The sequence below is a fragment of the Littorina saxatilis genome, linkage group LG13 (genome assembly GCF_037325665.1).
Source record: "Littorina saxatilis isolate snail1 linkage group LG13, US_GU_Lsax_2.0, whole genome shotgun sequence".
Taxonomy (NCBI): Eukaryota; Metazoa; Mollusca; class Gastropoda; order Littorinimorpha; family Littorinidae; genus Littorina; species Littorina saxatilis.
The window spans coordinates 14,867,324-14,887,901 of NC_090257.1; the positions used below are offsets into that span (position 1 = coordinate 14,867,324).

At 41.8% G+C, this 20,578-nt stretch overlaps 1 protein-coding gene across 3 annotated transcripts in view; it reads left to right on the forward strand.

Moving 5' to 3' along the window:
- Positions 1–2,161: 2,161 nt before the first annotated feature.
- LOC138983692 (FUN14 domain-containing protein 1-like) overlaps positions 2,162–20,578 on the forward strand; it is a 33,640-nt gene continuing 15,223 nt past the window's right edge. The window contains exons 1-3 of one of the 3 annotated variants that reach the window (XM_070356987.1): positions 2,162–2,296; positions 14,264–14,361; positions 17,650–17,768. In XM_070356987.1, the coding sequence (XP_070213088.1) occupies positions 14,326–14,361; positions 17,650–17,768 (155 nt within the window). In that variant the 5' untranslated portion in view covers positions 2,162–2,296; positions 14,264–14,325. Of the gene's footprint in view, positions 2,297–2,431; positions 2,453–14,261; positions 14,362–17,649; positions 17,769–20,578 lie in introns of those variants that run through there. The other 2 variants (XM_070356988.1, XM_070356989.1) reach the window with 2 other exon arrangements.

A 20,578-nucleotide genomic window follows, 5' to 3' on the forward strand; every position in this document is an offset into this window, starting at 1 on the left:
ACTGGAGAAGATAAGGAAGAGTTACTGGTAGTGGATCCCGACAACAAAAAACAAAAACAAAACAAAAATCGGTTCAGCGCGTACAGCGCTGCGCGCTGAGAGCACGTGTTGAAATATCTCATCGATGAGGTTATGTCCGGGGTGTAGCTGAATACGGTGTCCAAATTTGAAAAAGATCCACCGAGAACTTTGGCCGTGCATCGCGAACAGACAAGACAGACAGACAGACAGACAGACAGACACTAGTCGTATATATATATATAATTATATATAGATAGATAGATGAAAACATCAAGGGGCTCAGTGAGCACCCTTGTTTCACTCCTTTTGGGCAATCACTGAATAACGCTGATGGGGTCTATGTCGACCAAAAGAGTGGGATTCCCTGTAGGTGGAGTTCCTGTAGGGGGATTCCCTGTATACAGGGAATCACACAGGTTAGAGTTTTTCAATAAAACTTGCAAACCATACTCGAATTTCTAAGAATTATCACCAGAGAGGATTACCAGAGACATGTTATCACTAAAGATCGAAAAACATCAAATTCTACCGATGTCGCTAAGCATCACGTGACTTTCAGCGATATCAGCGAAACACTACTAGAAGTAGACCCTGTGGGATTCCCTGTATACAGGAAATCCCCCTACAGGAACTCCACCTCAGTACACAGGGAATCCCACTCTTTTGGTCGACATAGTCATAGACCCCATCAGCTACATACGCACATTTCTCAAGCACGCATGCCTGTACTGCCTTACAACCTTGCAAAGCCTTAAACGTTTTCCCATTGATGCCATTTTTTCTCAAAACAGTCCATAATGAATTTCTGTTCACGGAGTCAAACACTTTTTTTTATATTTAGTCAAGTTTTGACTAAATATTTTAACATCGAGGGGGAATCGAAACGAGGGTCGTGGTGTATGTGCGTGTGTCTGTCTGTCTGTGTGTGTGTGTGTGTAGAGCGATTCAGACTAAACTACTGGACCGATCTTTATGAAATTTGACATGAGAGTTCCTGGGTATGAAATCCCCGAACGTTTTTTTCATTTTTTGGATAAATGTCTTTGATGACGTCATATCCGGCTTTTCGTGAAAGTTGAGGCGGCACTGTCACGCCCTCATTTTTCAACCAAATTGGTTGAAATTTTGGTCAAGTAATCTTCGACGAAGCCCGGACTTCGGTATTGCATTTCAGCTTGGTGGCTTAAAAATTAATTAATGACTTTGGTCATTAAAAATCTGAAAATTGTAAAAAAAAATAAAAATTTATAAAACGATCCAAATTTACGTTCATCTTATTCTCCATCATTTTCTGATTCCAAAAACATATAAATATGTTATATTTGGATTAAAAACAAGCTCTGAAAATTAAATATATAAAAATTTATATCAAAATTAAATTGTCGAAATCAATTTAAAAACACTTTCATCTTATTCCTTGTCGGTTCCTGATTCCAAAAACATAGATATGATATGTTTGGATTAAAAACACGCTCAGAAAGTTAAAACAAAGAGAGGTACAGAAAAGCGTGCTATCCTTCTTAGCGCAACTACTACCCCGCTCTTCTTGTCAATTTCACTGCCTTTGCCATGAGCGGTGGACTGACGATGCTACGAGTATACGGTCTTGCTGAAAAATGGCATTGCGTTCAGTTTCATTCTGTGAGTTCGACAGCTACTTGACTAAATATTGTATTTTCGCCTTACGCGACTTGTTTTAAATCTACGAAGGCTACGTACAGCTTCATGTTTCGGGCTAAGTGCTTCTGGACAACAGCATACAACGTAAAAATACTGATCAACTGTGCTGTAGCCCCCTCGAAAACCAGCTTGCTCCTCAATCATTACGACTGTGACAAGGGAATTGCACTTCTACTTAATTATACTTATCTACAGAAAATCTCAGAAAACAGGGTCTAAAACGGGAGGGAGTCTTCAATAGAGGGCAAGGTGTTACGCAAACTCAGCCTGTGCGGGAAGCTTTCAGTCGAAGTGGGCGCAGAGAGTCAAGCGAGCGGTGCAATTATTTTTATTTTTCTCCCTGTCAGACTCTCCTTCTTCTCCTTTTTGTTCGTTTTATCCAGCAGTCGCAGCAGACAAGTTTTGAACATACGGATAATTCTGACCGCATTTGTGTTTGGGCCCAGCAGTGTCTGAGCAGTATTCTTGAACGGTTTATCTCTAAATGTTGTAATTTCAAATGTTTACAACGTTAGATTCAATGAATTTCGTTTATTGAAAGATTTCCTTGGAAGGTCTCGCTCATCGCAGACAACAGTCAACAGCCACGGCACAGGTGATCAGGACGACATAAGATCAGTATACGGTAGAATCGGAAAGTTTTAGTGAGGCAGGAGAAAGAAGCTTTTGATTAAACCTACGAAGATCTTTTGAGGTTAACGTTCTAGAACGACTTGGAGTCATTGCAATACTGTCAATGTCATGAAAGAGAGTAGGTAGTGCCAGTGGTCACTTTCGGTTTTGCTCCTACAAGTATGCTAATGAAAGTCTCAAAGCAGGGGCGGATTAGGGGGGTAGGGGGGTTACAGGGGTTCTGGAACACCCCCCCCCCCTCGGCTGCCACTCCAAAGCGACACGTCTTCCTTCTAACTAGACCTTTCCCCCTGTTTATGTGGATACAGATATGTTTGAAGAAGCACCCACAACAAAATGAATGAACATATTTGTATTTTGATATTAAATATAGTGTAATAATGTCAGTAAATCAACAAAAATGGCGTCAGAAAAATGGGAACAGGGTCGGTACATATATTGGAAGCTACGGTCCATTGCCACGATACATTTATTATATACTGTTCAAAAAAAGAAACGCATAGTTGCTACTTGCCAAATTTGTTTTATTTTTCGAAAAAATTAACAGAAAATCCAATATTTAGATTATTTGTTTGAAATTTGGTATGGACACAGTTGAATGCACACACAGTTCATTTGCATCTTCAAATCAATCAGTCAATCAATACGATTGGGTGCCGAGGCTGTCAAGTCAGTAGGGGGTGTGACTGCCTTGAGCAGCAACAACTGCCCGGCACCTTCTGGGCATGGACTGGATCAGATGCCGGATATCTTGCTGTGGGATGGTGTCCCACTCCTCCTGAAGTGCCTGCAATAGATCGCGGTGATTTGCCGGCGCTTCTTCTCGCCTGCGCACACGTCTGTCCAATTCATCCCAGAGGTGTTCTATCGGGTTCATGTCTGGCGACATGGATGGCCAGGGAAGCACCTGGACATGGTGGTCGGTGAGGAACTGGGTGGTGAGTCGTGCTGTGTGCGGGCGAGCGTTGTCCTGCTGGAATATGGCATCCTGGTCAGCCAGAAGAGGAAGGGCGTGTGGGCGCAGAATTTCCTCCACGTATCGCTGGGCAGTTATGCGCCCTTGGACGTGCACCAGGGTGCTCCTTCCAGCGGTATTGATCGCCCCCCACACCATGACGCCTCCACCACCATGAACGGGTGCCTCATCCACACAGTTGGGCGCGTAAGGTTCGTTTACTCTCCGGTAGACCCTCCTCCGACCATCATGTCGCTGGAGCAGGAAGTAGGACTCGTCGCTGAACCACACGTGTCTCCAGTGATTCCGGACGGTCCAGCGAAGGTGCTGGTTGCCCCACTGCACTCGGTTCTGGCGATGGCGGCGGGTGAGGACAGCTCCTCTGTGAGGTCTGCGAGCTCTCAAACCAGCTTCATGCAGGCGGTTCCGCACGGTCTGGTCCGATAATCGGTGTGGCCCGGGGAGAGCCTGGACAGAAGATGAGGCCGACAGGAAACGATTCCGGAGGTGGCGGAGCCGTATGAAGCGGTCGTGAGCAGCAGTTGTCGCCCTTGGTCTTCCCGCTCGTGGCAAGTCAGCAACGGAGCCAGTGGCTTGAAACCTGACCCACAGTCTACTGATGGTGCTCTGGGACACGTGGAAGTGCCTGGCGATTGCACTTTGACTTTGGCCTGCTTGTAAACGACCCAATGCAATTTGGCGGTCTTCTCTGCTCAATCGGGCCATCTTTCGTCGCTGAATTGTCGTCTGATTTCTTTGTGGCGAACAATCCGCTTTTATGGGTTTTGGAAGACATGGTGAGAGCTCAATATTCCCCGAGTTTCACGAGATTACACTGAAGCATGACGAGTGGTCATGCCAAATGAGCAATTTTGACATTGTAGCCACTGATAACGCATGCGTCACGTGCAGAGCTCACTTGTGGCAATGGACGAAAGGTCGACGACCAGATAAACATTTTCTGCAGTTTGGTGGATATCCTTGTAGCCATATAACTAAATTAACCAAATATTACAAGCTATGCGTTTCTTTTTTTGAACAGTATACATGATTTGTTGAAAAGTCACTTTGTGAAACGATAAAGGTTCATTCCTGTGCAATTGTTGTTATTTTCTTTGTGTTTGAGACCCCCAAAAATGAAGTTGAAAACAGCCTTACGTACGCATCGAATGTTGTCACGCTCACTTAGATTTTTCCTACCTCTGTAACCAAATGAATTTCTTTATAATCACTAATTGTTTTACGATCAAGTCAACAAGTGCACCTTGAAGATGCAGAAAATGCATTCATTCAACCGAGGACACACTTTGGACGAATGTGATGTCTCAGAGAGTGTTTTGTGTCACACGTGATGGCTTCGTAACGGCCGTTTTCATTATAAGCTAGCATCAATTCAACTGAATGAAACCATACATTTTCATGTTTGCACCTTTGTTAATCACCCAGCCATACAGATGCGTGATGTTTTTTTCACAATTTGTCGTGTATAATGACGTAATTCATGAAAAAAGGTGTAGTTGACATTTTGGACGGGTGCGTTCGTAACGCCCTCTGCTACCGGCGAGATGCAGACCCCGATTGCTTGGATTCCTGGGAATCTCACATGACAAGGTTGGTATTATTTTGTTGCTCATTCATTTATAAGCATGTTTGTACAAAAAAAATCAAATTAAAATCACGCAAGTGTGAATTCCATGAAGTTCTTCAGCCCCACCGGGTTTCGCTTGTCAGTCCTGTAATCTCATGAAGTGAGCGTAACGGCATCTTCGGAATCTTGCGATTTAAAATAAAACCTTTTCTTAAAACAAAGGTGTATGCTCACCTAGATTGCTCACTTATGACATTGTATTGCATTCTCAAAAGCGAATATTATGAATCTGATGCTTTATCCAGTGACCAAGTTTTGTGCGCACCAATGACAACAAGAGACATGTTGTGAATGATGTCTCCGGTAGAAGGCTAATTATCCCCCGGACAATTCCCCCTTGTACATCTGCCCTCTGAACAATTGCCCCTATGACAATTGCCCCCCAGACAAATGCCCCAAACCATGGGCAGACAGTTGCCCCAGTCCCCCCCCCCCCCCCCCCCCCCCGGACAACTGCCCCCCGAATACCCCCTCCCTCCCCAGAATCGTGTTTGTGTGCGTATGTGTGTGTGTGTGTGTGAGTGCGTGTGAGTGTATGCATCTGTGTTTGTTTCTGTGTGTTTTTTTCTGTGTTCTGCAGACCTGTTTACCCTTACGATTTTGGCGTAATTTATTACGATTTTCTGCAAAAACTACGCCATTCCGCTATCCGTGTCAAGACTACGATTTTCATAAATTTAAAAAAAAAAACAAACATGTTTGGCATTCTTTTTTTCAATGGCAAAATGGGGTGAAAAAGCACAGGACTGACCAGAGATCATGTCTGTCTGATGAGACGCTGGAGAGCCTTATTCTAGTGGTGAAGTCTCGCCCTCACTCATTCGGCAAGCGCAAGTACAGTAGAGAAGCGCTTGACACACTGAAAAAGGCCTACTACGAGCAAAAGAAAAAGAATCAGTGATGCATGTGCTTTTGATGTGATCTTCTTTGAAATTATGATGACTACAAAAACTGACTGATGTGTTTTGTTTGTGATTGATGGATATATTATACTAGAATGAATACCCGCTTCGCCGGGTAGCCGGCTTCGCCGGGAAGAAGTACTTAGAACCGTACGCCGGCTTCGCCGGGTCCGAACAATGGACCCGCCAAGCTTAGGTCCCTCCCAGATTCGTGGAATGGGAACAGCACGAAAATGATTCAGTGGCCATAATGCCATTCCTGACCATATCGAGTCCCATCCTTGTCGACGAATGTAACCGTGTTAATCACCTTTGGAGGCGAACTCCACTCAAACAGGACTGAGCAAGTTATGGCTTCTCAAAGGAAGGCCAGTACATAAAATTACACAAAAGCCGCCAGACCACATCACAAACAGAACTGAACAATGCACAGGTGTTGCTCACATAGAGACACACACACACACACACACATAAAAAACAAACCAGAGAAGCCGTATCTATAGAGAGATAGATGACAGTGTATTTTTCGCGTGGCTATAAATTGATTCGACCTTTGCACTTTTACAGTGAGGATAATTTACGGGTCCAATTTACGTTCTGGACACTGCGTTGACCTTCTAAAAATAGTAACAGTAACAGAACGCCGGGAATATCCGAAGACGCTCCACTCACACAAAAGTGCACCATACGAAGGAAGGGAGGTAAACGCTGAAAACCTGGAGAATATGAGAAGATAAGGAAGAGTTACTTATAATGGTGAAATGAACACAAAAACCAAAATCGATTCAGCGCTGCGCGCTGAGAGCACGTGTTGAAATATCTCATCGATGATATTGTGTCCGGGGTGTAGCTGAATACGGTGTCCAAATTTGAAAAAGATCCACCGAGAACTTTGGCTTTGGTGTGTCGGTATGGGGGCCCGGGTAGCTGAGGTGGAACCAAAATAGCTGAGGTGGAACCAAAATCGGTTCCGCGCTGCGCGCTGAGAGCACGTGTTGAAATATCGACCAGGTTGTGTCGTGTCCCGGGTCTACCTGAATATGCCCACCAAATTTGAAGCAGATCCATCGAGAACTTTGGCCGTGCATGGCGAATACACAAATACACAAACACACAAATACACAGATACACAAACACACAGACACACACACAGACACAAGTCGTATATATATATAGATGTGCATGATTGCGTTTCGCAGACACAGTTGTCATGTGCATTGTAATTGGCGACGAATGCTGGATGATTACTATTTTTGTGCCAGGATTACTATTTTTGGGGCTGAGCATTACTCCAAAACACTTATGGGGGTAAACAGGTCTGGTTCTGTGGGTGTGTGTGTGAGTGTGTGTAAGTGCGTGCGCGTGTGAATACATGCGTGCGTGTTTGTGTGTGTGTCTTTTTGTCCCTGTGTGTCTATATATATGTGTCTGTTTGCACGTGCGTGCGTGAAATGTTAACGCGTGCATGCGTGTGTTTTCGAAATGTGTATCTGTGTGCGTGCGTACGTGCGTGCGTATATATGAGTACAGGACGCGGTTCAAGCACCGTTTGGAGAGACCTGCATTATAGTCTGCTTATTCAGTGACGCACAAACCCGAACCTCTGTGTGTGTTTGTGTGTGTGTGTTTGTGTTTGTGTGTGTGTGTTTGTGTGTGTGTGTGTGTGTCTGTATGTTTGTTTCATATTTGCACTAGTTGCTATTGATTTTAAATCAAAGGTGTTTATTAAATTCAAAACCCCCTATCAATCCACCTTAATCCCAAGCACCATCTGTGTGGGAGCAATATAGCCCCTCAATTAGGAATTTCACCATTGGTGTTGATAGCAAAAATGATATCTTGTTAGAAAGAACACAAATTGGGTCTTCTTACTTATAATACTCTTCAAACTTAATGGTTTTAACATGCTGGAATTGCTTGACAGGTACTAGGTGGCTATGGTGGACCTCAGGGTGTCCGTACGGCAGTTACTGAAGAAACAGAGAACTTCCTCCTCATCCGAGGTGCCCACCTCACCCACTGAAAGTAAAATCACTGTCCAAACTGATGGATCTTCTGCTGCTGCTAAACGACAACAGCGTTTCAGAAACAACATTAAAAAAAAACCGAAGAGCTGGAGGGTATCAAGAGTCTGGGAGAGAAAGGGCAAGAAAAAGCGAAAAGAACGCCGGAGAAGAGAGAGGCTGACAGGGTTGCTACGTGTTTTCGTAAAGCGAAATGTACAGAAACAATGATAGCGTTGGGACTTCAGATCAATAACCCCAAGAAAGATACACCTAGACAGACAGTTCTCAACAAAAGGCAGAAAGATGCAGAGCGGCAACAAAAGTACAGGGCCAAAATGTCACACCAAAAAAAGGCTGCGATTGCTTTGAAACGGAAGAAGAAGAGAGAAACCACCATTTTCTATATCACTACACAATATTATCCTCTTAGTTGCCTTTTGCTTGAAGCTTTATTGTTGTATATCCGGCACATTATATTGTCTGTTGTTCTTTCGGATTTTTCAAAGTATGGTGTTTGTTTTTGCATGATCTGAATATTGTTGATCACAATAAAATTGATATAATTATACATTTTCTGGGGTGTTTTTTTATGTGTGATTGTCAAATACGTATTCAACACCTCGTCAAATTCAAGGTTGTTACAACGTTTTCACATTTACGCAGGATCTCTCTCTCTCTCTCTCTCTCTCTCTCTCTCTCTCTCTCTCTCTCTCTCTCTCTCTCTCTCTCTCTCTCTCTCTCTCTCTCTCTCTCTCTCTCTCTCTCTCTCTCTCTCTCTCTCTCTCTTATTCCCCTTTTTCTGTCCACAAACCTTTTCTGTCACCAATATAAATGTGTGTACATGTATATTGTATGTACGTGCCAAGGTATATTTGTAAAAAAATTTAAAAAATTAAAAAATAAAAATTATATTTTATTTTTTTATTAAAAAATTATTTTTTTGTTTATATTTTTTATTTCTTTCTTTTTAAACAACTCCTTATACTTGCTTGTCAAGCTATAATTAGTACAACATATAATCATTCAATATGACTGCATTATTAACAAATTTGTGTCACGATGATGCGCACGTAAGGAGACGGGTATACCCCCCTATCAGATACCTGTATTTTGTAAGGAAACGTATTTCTTGCTTTTTCGTTTCTTGCAAACTGTCATTCTGATAACAAAGAACCTTTGAATCAATAATTCAACTCAAATTAGTCAAGTTTTATTTTTGGGCCTTATTCCCACTTTTGTTAACCAGTTTTGGAGAATGACTCATATATGAGTTGTTCTTCAGTACTGGTGACAGAAAGGGGGAAAAGTGGTCAAAATTCAAATCTTTAATTTTGTTTGTGAAATATAGCTTTTCATAAAACAGAAATACTGTAGTATCTGATGTACATAAGACAAAATCACTGGTTCACATGGTTCTTACATAATCTAACTTTTAAAGCTGGTTCTTGTGTGTCTGTGTGTATGTTTGTATGATGACGATAGGACCCGAAACGGCTGCACGGACTAAGACAGGAATTGCAGAGAATGTTCTTTGTCACTCGAGTCGTGTCATAGGGTACTTTTGGAATAGCAAATTTGACAGGATTCTTTAAAAAAACGGCGGAAAACATTATATACTCTGTGAGCTATCGAGGATCCTCCCCGTCTGGGCTGTCAAAACATGGTCTTGTTAAAAGACGTTTTCAAATGGTTAACGGGGAGATACACTCGAAGCACATTTAGCGAAGTTATGTTGCCAAATCATCAAAGATCAACATTTTACTACACGGATCGGTGCACACAGTCGAAATAGATATGACTTTCACACGACCGAAGACAACTTACTAGCAGACTAGCAGACGACAAGATCTAAATATTTAGATCAGTGAGAGCAATCCGTTGAAGAACAGTTACTCCGCTTATTCATCTTCAGTTAAGCTTATTTCCCCTGCCATAAGTTTCCTTGCAGACCTGCAGTCGCGTAGTGAAATGAACTAGTGTCATTGGAAGATTCTTCCCAGTCAATGATCGAAGCACAGCAAGTTCTATGCTGACAAAAGTCACTTCAGGAAAACACGCCCATTGACTTCATTTATGAACCCAAAGGTAACAATATCGACAAGAATGTAACGATTTGACATTAAATGAACCATTCATAGACAGTTTCCAACTCACCAGATCTGCCAAAGAGCCGTCATTCGTGGAAAACGATGATTTTAATCCGACAGGTATCGGAAACAATCTCTTGGTAACCTGCGTTTCTCCTTCCGAAGCGAAGTGACGGTGCCACATTTGTTTGTTTATGACTGTTTATCGCGAAACAACACAGTTGAAATTTGTGTGTAAAGTATCATAAATGTGTGGCGTGTAATCTCCGAATCAGTTCGTTGTCTGCGTTTCGATGGTAATTCAGTTAGCGTGGAGTTAATTTGAATCGAAGGCGAAGGTAACCTGCGTTGCATGTGGGACGGCGTGAGCAAATTTGATTGCAATATTTTATACAGGAAGTAAATTTCAATGATTCTGGCTCAGACTTGTAGATCTGTTATGCAGTGTTTTGGTAGTGTATCTGCTTTTCTGCTATGAAGCTCATTTGGAGTGATACGCTGATCGAAGTGGGGTACCCTATGTGGGACATCGGCCGTATGCAGATTACGCCTCAGAACACTCTCGCATTTCACAAAGACAACAATAATTTGCAACATTTCAAGAACTGCATCAGTTTTATTAGATACTATTTCAACAAAAACAGCCCAAACACGACTATTATCAACAACACAGAACGGGAGGTAAGTCTTCAAAGACGCACCAAGTGTGCGTTCCCGTTTTTGGACGCCATTTTTGCTAGCATTTTCACAGTAAATCTTAATATTTCCATATCTATAGAATGATTTTGGTACAGTGGAACCCCTCTCTAGCGACCTTGAAAATGTTGACAAAAATCGGTCCTTATGGAGGGGGGTCCTAACAGAGGGAGGGGGCGGGGTCAGGGGGCCACAAAGAAAGTCAGATTTTCTTAAAAAAAAGAAAACGGAGAAGTTTGAGTTGCTGACGACCGTTTCCTCAAGCAAACTGCTTCGATTTCATGTTTGACATTGTCCTTGGTGTCCACCAGTTCTGGTGCATGTACTACCCTGGCCAAGTTTCCTCTCAAGACATCGAAGAGACCGCCCCATAGGTTAAACTCCCCATAGGTTAAACTCGGTTACTGACCCGGGTACAGGAAGTGTTTCCTCTCTCAGATATGAAAGGGGAACCACCTCTCATAGCTAAAACTGGGTCAATGACCCCTGGGAAGAAGGTCAGTGTCTATAAACAAGGCCACCCAGCTATCACAATGGACCTGCCTTTGATCTCGCCGCACACGCAGATCGGAAAATTCTTTTTTCTGGCAGCCAGGAACCAATCCCAAACCTTTTCATTTACGTCAGAGTATGTTGTCTTCTGCCGCTTTGATCGCATTCGATCGGCATTGTCACCACTTTCCCACCTTTTCAGAATGTTTTCTTAGTCTTGGATAATTCTTTGAATTTGCGATTTTCCAACATCAAGACTTTTTGCAATCGCGATGGAAGTTTCTCCCTTTTTGTGTCTGTTCACAACATTCACTCGATTTTCGAGAGTGAAATATTTTATTTTATTTGTAGACGCCATGTCGATCTCCACTGCTCTTCTGTCCAAAGACTGTCTATTCTGACTGAGTTGAACGGTGTATGTTGGTCACGTGAGTTTGTTTTCTCGATGATTGGTTTGTGATGTTTACTCAGCCCACCCAACCATCACACCTCTCAGCGGTTTAGTGCCTTAAAATTTGCTTACGCGAGACGGTTATAACTGGTTATAACCGGTTTGAGTGATGCGTTAAGCTGACTGAGAGTCTTGGCTTTGTCTGACAAAGTCGTTACACAAGCTGTTAGGTCGGTCCTTAGACGTTAGAGCGGGGTGGTCGCTACACTGGTGACAACTGTATAAGGAAACACATCGGTTACAAAAAAAAGGGTTGTTGTGGCGGGGTAGTCGTTAGAGAGGGGCCCGGGGTCCTTGTGAGGGGTTCCACTGTATTTTCTTTGATTGTGCCGATTCTCCTATCTCTCTGGCATGTACTGGGTGCTTTGTGACCAGTTTCTCCCCTAGACTGTATTGAAAAATGCGACCCTGTGAGCTGACCCCCACTTGTGACCAGTAGCAAAGAACAACTCATATATATATGTCAGAGTGAAGATTTAATACTAACTTTAAAAGAAATAATGAGTGGCTGCTGACACCAGTTGATCATGTTTAAAATCAAGGATAAACCACAAATTGTTTATAAAATAGCAAAAATTCTTCAGCTTCAGAGGGGCTTTGCCCCCCAGATCCCCCAACTTCCCCTGTACCCCACCCTTTGACCCCAGGTTGTAACCCCCCCCCCCCCCCCCTCGGGCTTAACTGCTCCGCCCCTGCAAAGTATATTGTGTGTGTGTTCTTTAGGTATATATATATAATATACACAAGGCTAACAGTAACACTGTAACAGAAATAGATGCAGGATATTGGGGTAGGTAGGAGGGGGGGGGGGGGGGGGGCATACTTGGTATATCCAGGTTTCCCAATTGCTTCGTTTCCGGACGATTTATGGGGAGCACGTGATGCGCACAAAAAATATTGGCGGTCTAGAAGTGTCGTCTGCGCAATGATCGCGGCGGCTTTCTTGATTGCCAAGGAAGACCACGCACGTTGTGAGATGTCATTCGTTAGACCTCAATATGTGCCTTCAAGTTCAAGTTCAATTATGTCCCATTAGAATTTGAACCCTGTTTGATTTTCAACATGTGACAGAAGGCATGGTATTAATGGTTCTAAATCATATTGTGTGATTTACAAGCATATCAAACATGGTGCTGAGTTAATTGCCACAATGTTGACACTCTACTCTAACTGATTTATGAATTTCATTTTGTGAGCGGGCCACTGATCTTCTTCTTCTTCTTCTGCGTTCGTGGGCTGAAACTCCCACGTACACTCGTGGTTATTTTTGCACGAGTGGAATTTTACGTGTATGACCGTTTTTTACCCCGCCATTTAGGCAGCCATACGCCATTTTCAGAGGAAGCATGCTGGGAATTTTCGTGTTTCTATAACCCACCGAACTCTGACATGGATTACAGGATCTTTTTCGTGCGCACTTGGTCTTGAGCTTGCGTGTTTGGACACCGAGGAGAGTCTGCACACAAAGTTGACTCTGAGAAACAAATCTCTCGCCGAACGTGGGGACGAACTCACGCTGACAGCGGCCAACTGGATACAAATCCAGCGCGCTACCGACTGAGCTACATCCCTGCCCGGCCTCTGATCTGATTGAGATAATTTCCTTTAATTTCATTTGAAGTGTTATTGCAGGGATGTTGCTACAAGTTTGTTCTAATGGGACAAATGTCCTGACTTAATCAACATGAATTTGGGTTGCATGTACCTCATATATAGTTTGTTCCATCAGCTAAGTTTAAAAACAAAGAACCCGAAGACAAGGCAAGGAACTGAGAAAAGCGATTACGGACTGGGAGTACTTGCCAACTGATTCTACATTTTCACTTTTACTCTCTCTCTCTCTCTCTCTCTCTCTCTCTCTCTCTCTCTCTCTCTCTCTCTCTCTCTCTCTCTCTCTCTTTTGTGTGGGTGAATGTGTCAGTTTTAAACTTACAGTTACTCCTTGTCCTTTTTTTTATTTTGACGAATGATTTTGTGTTTTTCATTTATAAGATTATAACAATAACAAAAATCACTAGGGGGAAAGAAAGAAGGGTTCTAGACAAATGACAGAAAATTACACAGTTACCTTCCTTGATGGGAGAAAAATATGATTTCACCAATTAATTCATGAATCAAATGAACAAACGGCTGTTGATCGACCGCTTCAAATTAACAACAAACTTATTTGAAATGCCAAATGGCTTTGTTCCATATGATTAATTTTAAATGGACCTACTGTACTGAAAGTAAAACCCCCAAACATCTTATCTTTAAGGCAAAAAGTTACTCCATACCTGAGAGAGACCGAAATTCTGTACCACTGGGCTACTGGATGCTAATGCTATGTACTTTCAGATACCGATGCTGTGGAACAGTTGTTATAGCAGATTTCTCTCTCTCTCAGTCTCACGCACTGTCTAATTAGTGTGTGTGTGTGTGTGTTTATATGTCAGTTTGGTTGGTTTCTGTGGTTGTGTTGTGGATTACACATGTTACAGAATGATCTTGAGTACAAAGTGGCAAAATGTTGTCACAGCTCTGCAATCTATTGACCAATGATACACATTTAATCAGACACAGTCCACCTTACAAGTGTGAATTGGACATTTGAGGCAGTTAATCTGTCTATGTTCGACGCCTAACAACATTCCTGTATTGTGTGAAAAAAGCAAATCATTATTGACGCAGTGTTGCTTGTGTCCTGTGTAAGGTGCGCCTGACAGGGCCGACATTGCTGACTGAGTGACTGACGTCTGCTGGTAATTTGCTACCATGGATATACTGCCCGAGAATGACGAAGAATATGAGGTAATATTTTTGGATACTAGAAGCCTGCATCTTTTTACATGTAGTCAAGTTTTGACTAAATGTTTAAAATTTAACATAAACTGAGCAAACAAATTATTGTGTACCCATTTTTGTACCCCAACTAAAACATTCATTCCCGAGTCATTTCATTCAAATTTTATGTCAATATATGCCATTAAAGGCCCTTCACTTGGCTATATGGCACTTAATTCGGATCAACGATTTCTGTTATAGGTATGTTATTTCTGTTATGTTACCGCCGTCGAAGTGAGGGTACCCCCAAAATCGACCTGACAAAAACGTCAGGTACCAATTAAAAAATCAACAAAAATTCAGAATAGACTTAACTTTAAACTTGGCAATGTTTACATACGAGGAGAAAGCCAAATCAATGATCTATCCAGAACAGGTTGTTTTTGTGTGTTGCTATATTGCGTATCTCTTGTGTAATGTCATTTCTACTCACGCAGGTGTGGAGCGCAGTAGAAAACAAGAGGTTTTTGCATCCATTTTGAGGGGTACCATGACAAAAAGCGCTGTATTTCAGTAATGCCTGAATGGCTTGCTTTGAAACTTTCAGGATCTCAAGTCTACATACGAGACTTACCCAGGGTAAAATTGTGGATCACTACATGTTTGTACTCAGATGTTATGCAGTCTTCCGGAACATGTTTTTAAACCCGTCACAGGTTTTTGAATGTACATCCCAAAAATTCATGACTTTGCACGCATACAGACAAATGATCGTTAGAAGAACTGCCAAATTTTCATTTGAGTATGACCACTGACAGACATTTGCTAGCCATGTAAATACATGAGAAAAAAATGGAACAGTCAGGCTGTTTGCTATTGAGGGCGGTTGCTGCTGAGTGCCTCTCAAAACATGCTGCGGTCACAGATGACTGGACATCGCTGTCGCACTGCAATCCTAAACAAAAATGTGATCGTGTTTACAGACTAGCAAACGTAAACCACTGATTGTACTTATATGAAACTTAGTCAGTATTTGTAACACTCATTTGTCTGTATGCATGCAAAGTCATGAATTGTTTGGATGCAAACTTTCAAACCTATTACTTTGTTTGTTTGTTCGTTCATGGGCTGAAACTCCCACGGCTTTTACGTGTATGACCGTTTTTACCCCGCCATTTAGGCAGCCATACGCCACTTTCGGAGGAAGCATGCTGGGTATTTTCGTGTTTCTATAACCCACCGAACTCTGACATGGATTACAGGATCTTTTTCGTGCGCACTTGGTCTTGTGCTTGCATGTACACACGGGCGTGTTCGGACACCGAGGCGAGTCTGCACACAAAGTTGACTCTGAGAAAATAAATCTCTCGCCGAACGTGGGGACGAACTCACGCTGACAGCGGCCAACTGGATACAAATCCAGCGCGCTACCGACTGAGCTACATCCCCGCCCCTTTTTCAAACCTATGACACGTTTTAAAACATTTTCTGGAAGATTGCTATGCTAACTTGGTTTTTCTGTCCCCAGACCTAGTGTCTATTTGGGACATGACCTGGTTATATGCTTGGAAATCTGGAAGATTGTATATCTTCTCAACAAATATATTTAACGATGCGAATTTTACCGAACGTACGTCTTGTATAGACTTAAGATCCTGAAAGTTTCGAAGCAATCCATTCAGGCATTACTGAAATACAGAGCTTTTTGTCATGGTACCCCTCAAAATTCTACAGCTCATGCGCTCCACACCTACATCAGTAGAAATGACAAAACACAAGAGATACGCAATATAGCAACACAAAACAACCTGTTTTGGATAGATCATGGATTTGGCTTTCTCCTTGTATGTAAACATTGCCAAGTTAAGCCTATTCTGAATTTTTGTTGATTTTTTAATTGGTACCTGACGTTTTTGTCAGGTCGATTTTGGGGGTACCCTTACTTCGGCGGCGACCACGTGATACTTATAATAGGAATCTTTGATCCGAAAAATGTGCTAAATAGCTAAGTGAAAGGCCTTTAAAGGCCTACTAAAGTGCAAAATTTGTATTCGCCGAATCGAAAGACTTGCATATCAGGATTCCAAATAATTATATTAAACAAAACAAATTCTTCCTCTCCGATCGCCCGTAGTCGGCCTTAGAAAGTGCTCAATCTCACCTGTAATCAGCAAGAAGGGAAGCAATCGACAACATTTTGATACTGCTTCTCTCCCCTGCCAGTGACGTCATATTTGGTGCATGTCTTCCGGGAATAAACAATGATGGCGAACGCGAACGAAGAGTCCGAATTGTTTCTTGTATAGAATATAGTCAATTTTTGGCTCACGAAGTGTAGCCTATGCGATGCTAACTTTTGTCTGTCTGTGCGTGCGTGCGTATGTATGTATGTATGTATGTATGTATGTATGTATGTCTGTGGTAGAAACTTTAACATTTGAAGACGTCATATTACATTGACGTCACATTATGACGTACGAGGGTTAGACGTCACGCGATGGAATTACTGAAAGTCTCGGTGATTGTTATTTTGAGCGGGCCGAGACTATTTGGCAGTCGTGTCCATAAGTAGGCTACATGCAGACAGATCTAGATCTAGTGTCTCGCTTTCTTGCACAGTTTCACCTATGCTCTTTCTGTGTGTGTGTGTGTGTGTGTGTGTGTGTGTGTGTGTGTGTGTGTGTGTGTGTGTGTGCGTGTGTGTGTGTGTGTGTGTGTGTGTGTGTGTACTGTGTGTGTGTGTGTGACGGAGTGATTGAGTTTGTGTTACTGTTTGTCGATTTCTTACGTGAGCCTTGAGGGCTTCGCCTCTTGTTGTAAAGATTTTAGTCAAGCAGTATGTAAGAAATGTTAAGTCCTTTGTACTGGAAACTTGCATTCTCCCAGTAAGGTAATATATTGTACTACATTGGAAGCCCCTGGAGCAAATTTTTGATTAGTGCTTTTGTGAACAAGAAACAATTGGCAAGTGGCTCTATCCCATCTTCCCCCTTTCCCCGTTGCGATATAACCTTCGTGGTTGAAAACGACGTTAAACACCAAATAAAGAAAGAAAGAAATGTAGTAATTTCGCCTCATGCGACTTGTTTTTTCTTCTTTTAAAAACATCTGTCCTTGTAACTGTGTATGTGCAGTGCTCTGCAATGGTATAAGCTGGAATTAGCTTTGCCAAGGTAACAAATAGTATCAGATGAAGTTCAGAATTAATAGTTAAATAAAAGACAAACCAGTAGCTTGGACATTTTGTGTTGCAGCTCCAAAGAGCTGGACAATGTCAAATGTTTCTGGTAATTACAGGTTGTCTGTTGCTTTCAGGTGTTAGATGCTATCAACATCAACGAGAACTGGTTCCAAAGTGTTTTCAGGCGAGCAATGGGTGATGTTTCACAGCAGTCAGCAATGAAACAGTTAGGTGTGGGCAGCGTTACAGGCGTGTAAGTTGAAACTTTTGGACTTCGCATATATATGTGAATGTGTGTGTATGTGTTTCCATACCTGAAGCATCTTAAAACGTTTGATCTAAAGTTGGCCAAAAAATTATTGCAACAAATTTCAAACCCAAATTAAAGCCTTAATTCCTGTGTCATTTAATTAAAACTGTTCACTTAACCTTCAGGATCACCTTTTGGATTAAATATTTCTTTTACAGGGATCACGTGACCGCCGCTCAAGTAAGTGTACCCTCAAAATCGACCAGACAAAAACGGAAGAGCCGAATGAAAAATCGACAAAAAATCACAATAGGCAAAACGTTGCAACTTTCACATATGAGAAGAAAGTCAAACCAATTATCTACCCTGAAGTGAACAGATTATTTTGTTTTGCTACCTTGCGTATTTCGCGTGCTATGCTATTGCTACTGATGCAGGTGTCGATTGCAAGAGCGGTCAAAAACGGAACGTTTTACGTCAATTTTTATGGGTATCATGTCAAAAAGTGCTACATTTTAGCAATGACTTGGTGGATTGCTTTGAAACTTTCAGAATATTTTACCAACATACTAGAGATACTTCGTGCGAAAGTTTGGATCGTTACGGTTATTTATCCAGATGTGACGCAATGTTTCGGAAAATGTTGTTAAACTTGTCATAGGATTGTTTACTTGTGTCCAAAAAATTCATGACTTTGTATATCTACAGATAAATGATTGATACAGATTCTGTCTAAGTTTCATTTGTGTGTAGCTGCTGGCGTTAATTTATTAGTCATGCTAGTCCATGAGGAAAAAATAGAACGTTCACGCTGTTTCGCACTTACAGCTGTTATCGCTGCGTGCCCCTTAAAACATGCTACGGTCACGCTTGGCTGGGCATCGCTGTGGCACCAGAATCATCGCTTAAATATGTAGCGTGTTTACTGGTCCAGCAAATTTGCGTCAGTGCTTACACGCACATAAAACTTTAGCAGTGTGTGTATCAATCATTTTTCTAAAGACATGCAAAGTCATACATTTTTTGGACCCAAGGGAACAATCCTACGACGAGATTAAAAACTTCTTTCGAAAAATTGCATAACATTTTAACAAACACCTGTAACAATCCATCATTTCGCTCAAAGTATCTCTAGTATGTTGGTAAAATATTCTGAAAGTTTCAAAGCAGTCATTGCTAAAGTGCAGACTTTTTTGTCATAATACCCCTAAAAAATGACGCAAAAAGTCCCGTTTTTGACCGCTCTTGCGATCGACACCTGCATCAGTAGGAATAGCATAGCACGCGTAATATGCAAGGTAGCAAAACAAAACAATCTGTTCAGGGTAGATAATTGGTTTGACTTTTTTCTCGTATGTGAAAGTTGCAACGTTTTGCCGAATGTGATTTTTTGTCGATTTTTCATTCGGCTCTTCCGTTTTTGTCTGGTCGATTTTGAGGGTACCCTTACTTGAGCGGCGGTCACGTGATCCCTGTAAAAGAAATATTTAATCCAAATGGTGATCCTGAAGGTTAAGTGAACGGCCTTCTCTGGCATATAAAGTGTTAATAAAATGACACGGGGATTAATGCTTTAATTTGGGTTTGAAATTTGTTGCAATAATTTTTTGGCCAAGTTTATTTTACCTCTGCTGTCCGATACAAATAGTGTTCAAAACAAGCTGACTGCATCATTAACTCTTACCAGTTTGCTCCCTTACCCATCGTAAGCAAGCTTACGATGCCCCACCCCCCTGTAGTTTTCCACTGACCAATTATCTAATTATCAAAAAAAATTTTTTGTTATTTTACATTGGATGGGTCGGACAGTGGATAAACTCATATGTTAGACACACTTTATGACAGAAACAAGCTGGGGTTTTGTTATAAGTTAGTTATAGGAATGCATTATTAGGCACACACAAAAAAAAGTCTGTTAACGATAACATAGGCCAATAAAATAGGGTCGGTAGGTCGGGACTTTTTTTTTTTTTTTTTCTTTTCCCCCCAAAAACGTATTTCTAAGTTATTTTGGTGAACAGCTCAGATCATGGGTAATTTTAACACCTTCACATTTAAATGCTTATTTTATAGCCATCCATTGAATTGAGAAGAAAACAAAGCATACTAAACTGCTAAGCATGAATCAAACAATAAGAAAATAAAAAGAACCAACAACATCGTTTTGTATGTGTGGGTAGTAAACACGTTTTATTTACAAAACACGGCGGAAAATGGCGACAAATTTGTTGCACAGCGACAGGTCACTTTCTTCAACCAAGGCCAGTACTTTCATACATGACAAAGGAAAGCAAATATGGCCTGAATAATAAAGTTATAGTGTTCCTTTGCGTGTCTGAGTGATAAACTGTTTTAACCAACTCTCTTCTGAAACGTAATTGCACTCAGCAGATTTGTCTTCCGCTCATAACTTTCGTGTCACACGGTCTTTGCAGAAAATCAGTCTAAAGTGCTAAGGTCTGAAAAGGCTACCCGTCCTTAAAACATTAAAGGGGAGCAACCCCAACCACAAAAAGTGTAAACGTAGCCATGGTAATGACCATACACCCGGGGAGTTACCTCCCATCGTGCGTGCCACGTCACTACCGCTACTGAACACGTGGTTTGTATCATTCGACTTAAGGAATAAAATCCCAAAAATCATAAGCGGGGTTGGCGGGAGGGAATACACTATCAAAATCATTCACAACACAGACCAGTCATTTTTAGCATTGCATTTGGGAAGGGCTACTATTATAGTGTGTTTTAAGAAATAAAAACATTATAGTATCGGCAGAACACGACCAAATGAGTTTTCGTGTCACAGCGTTATG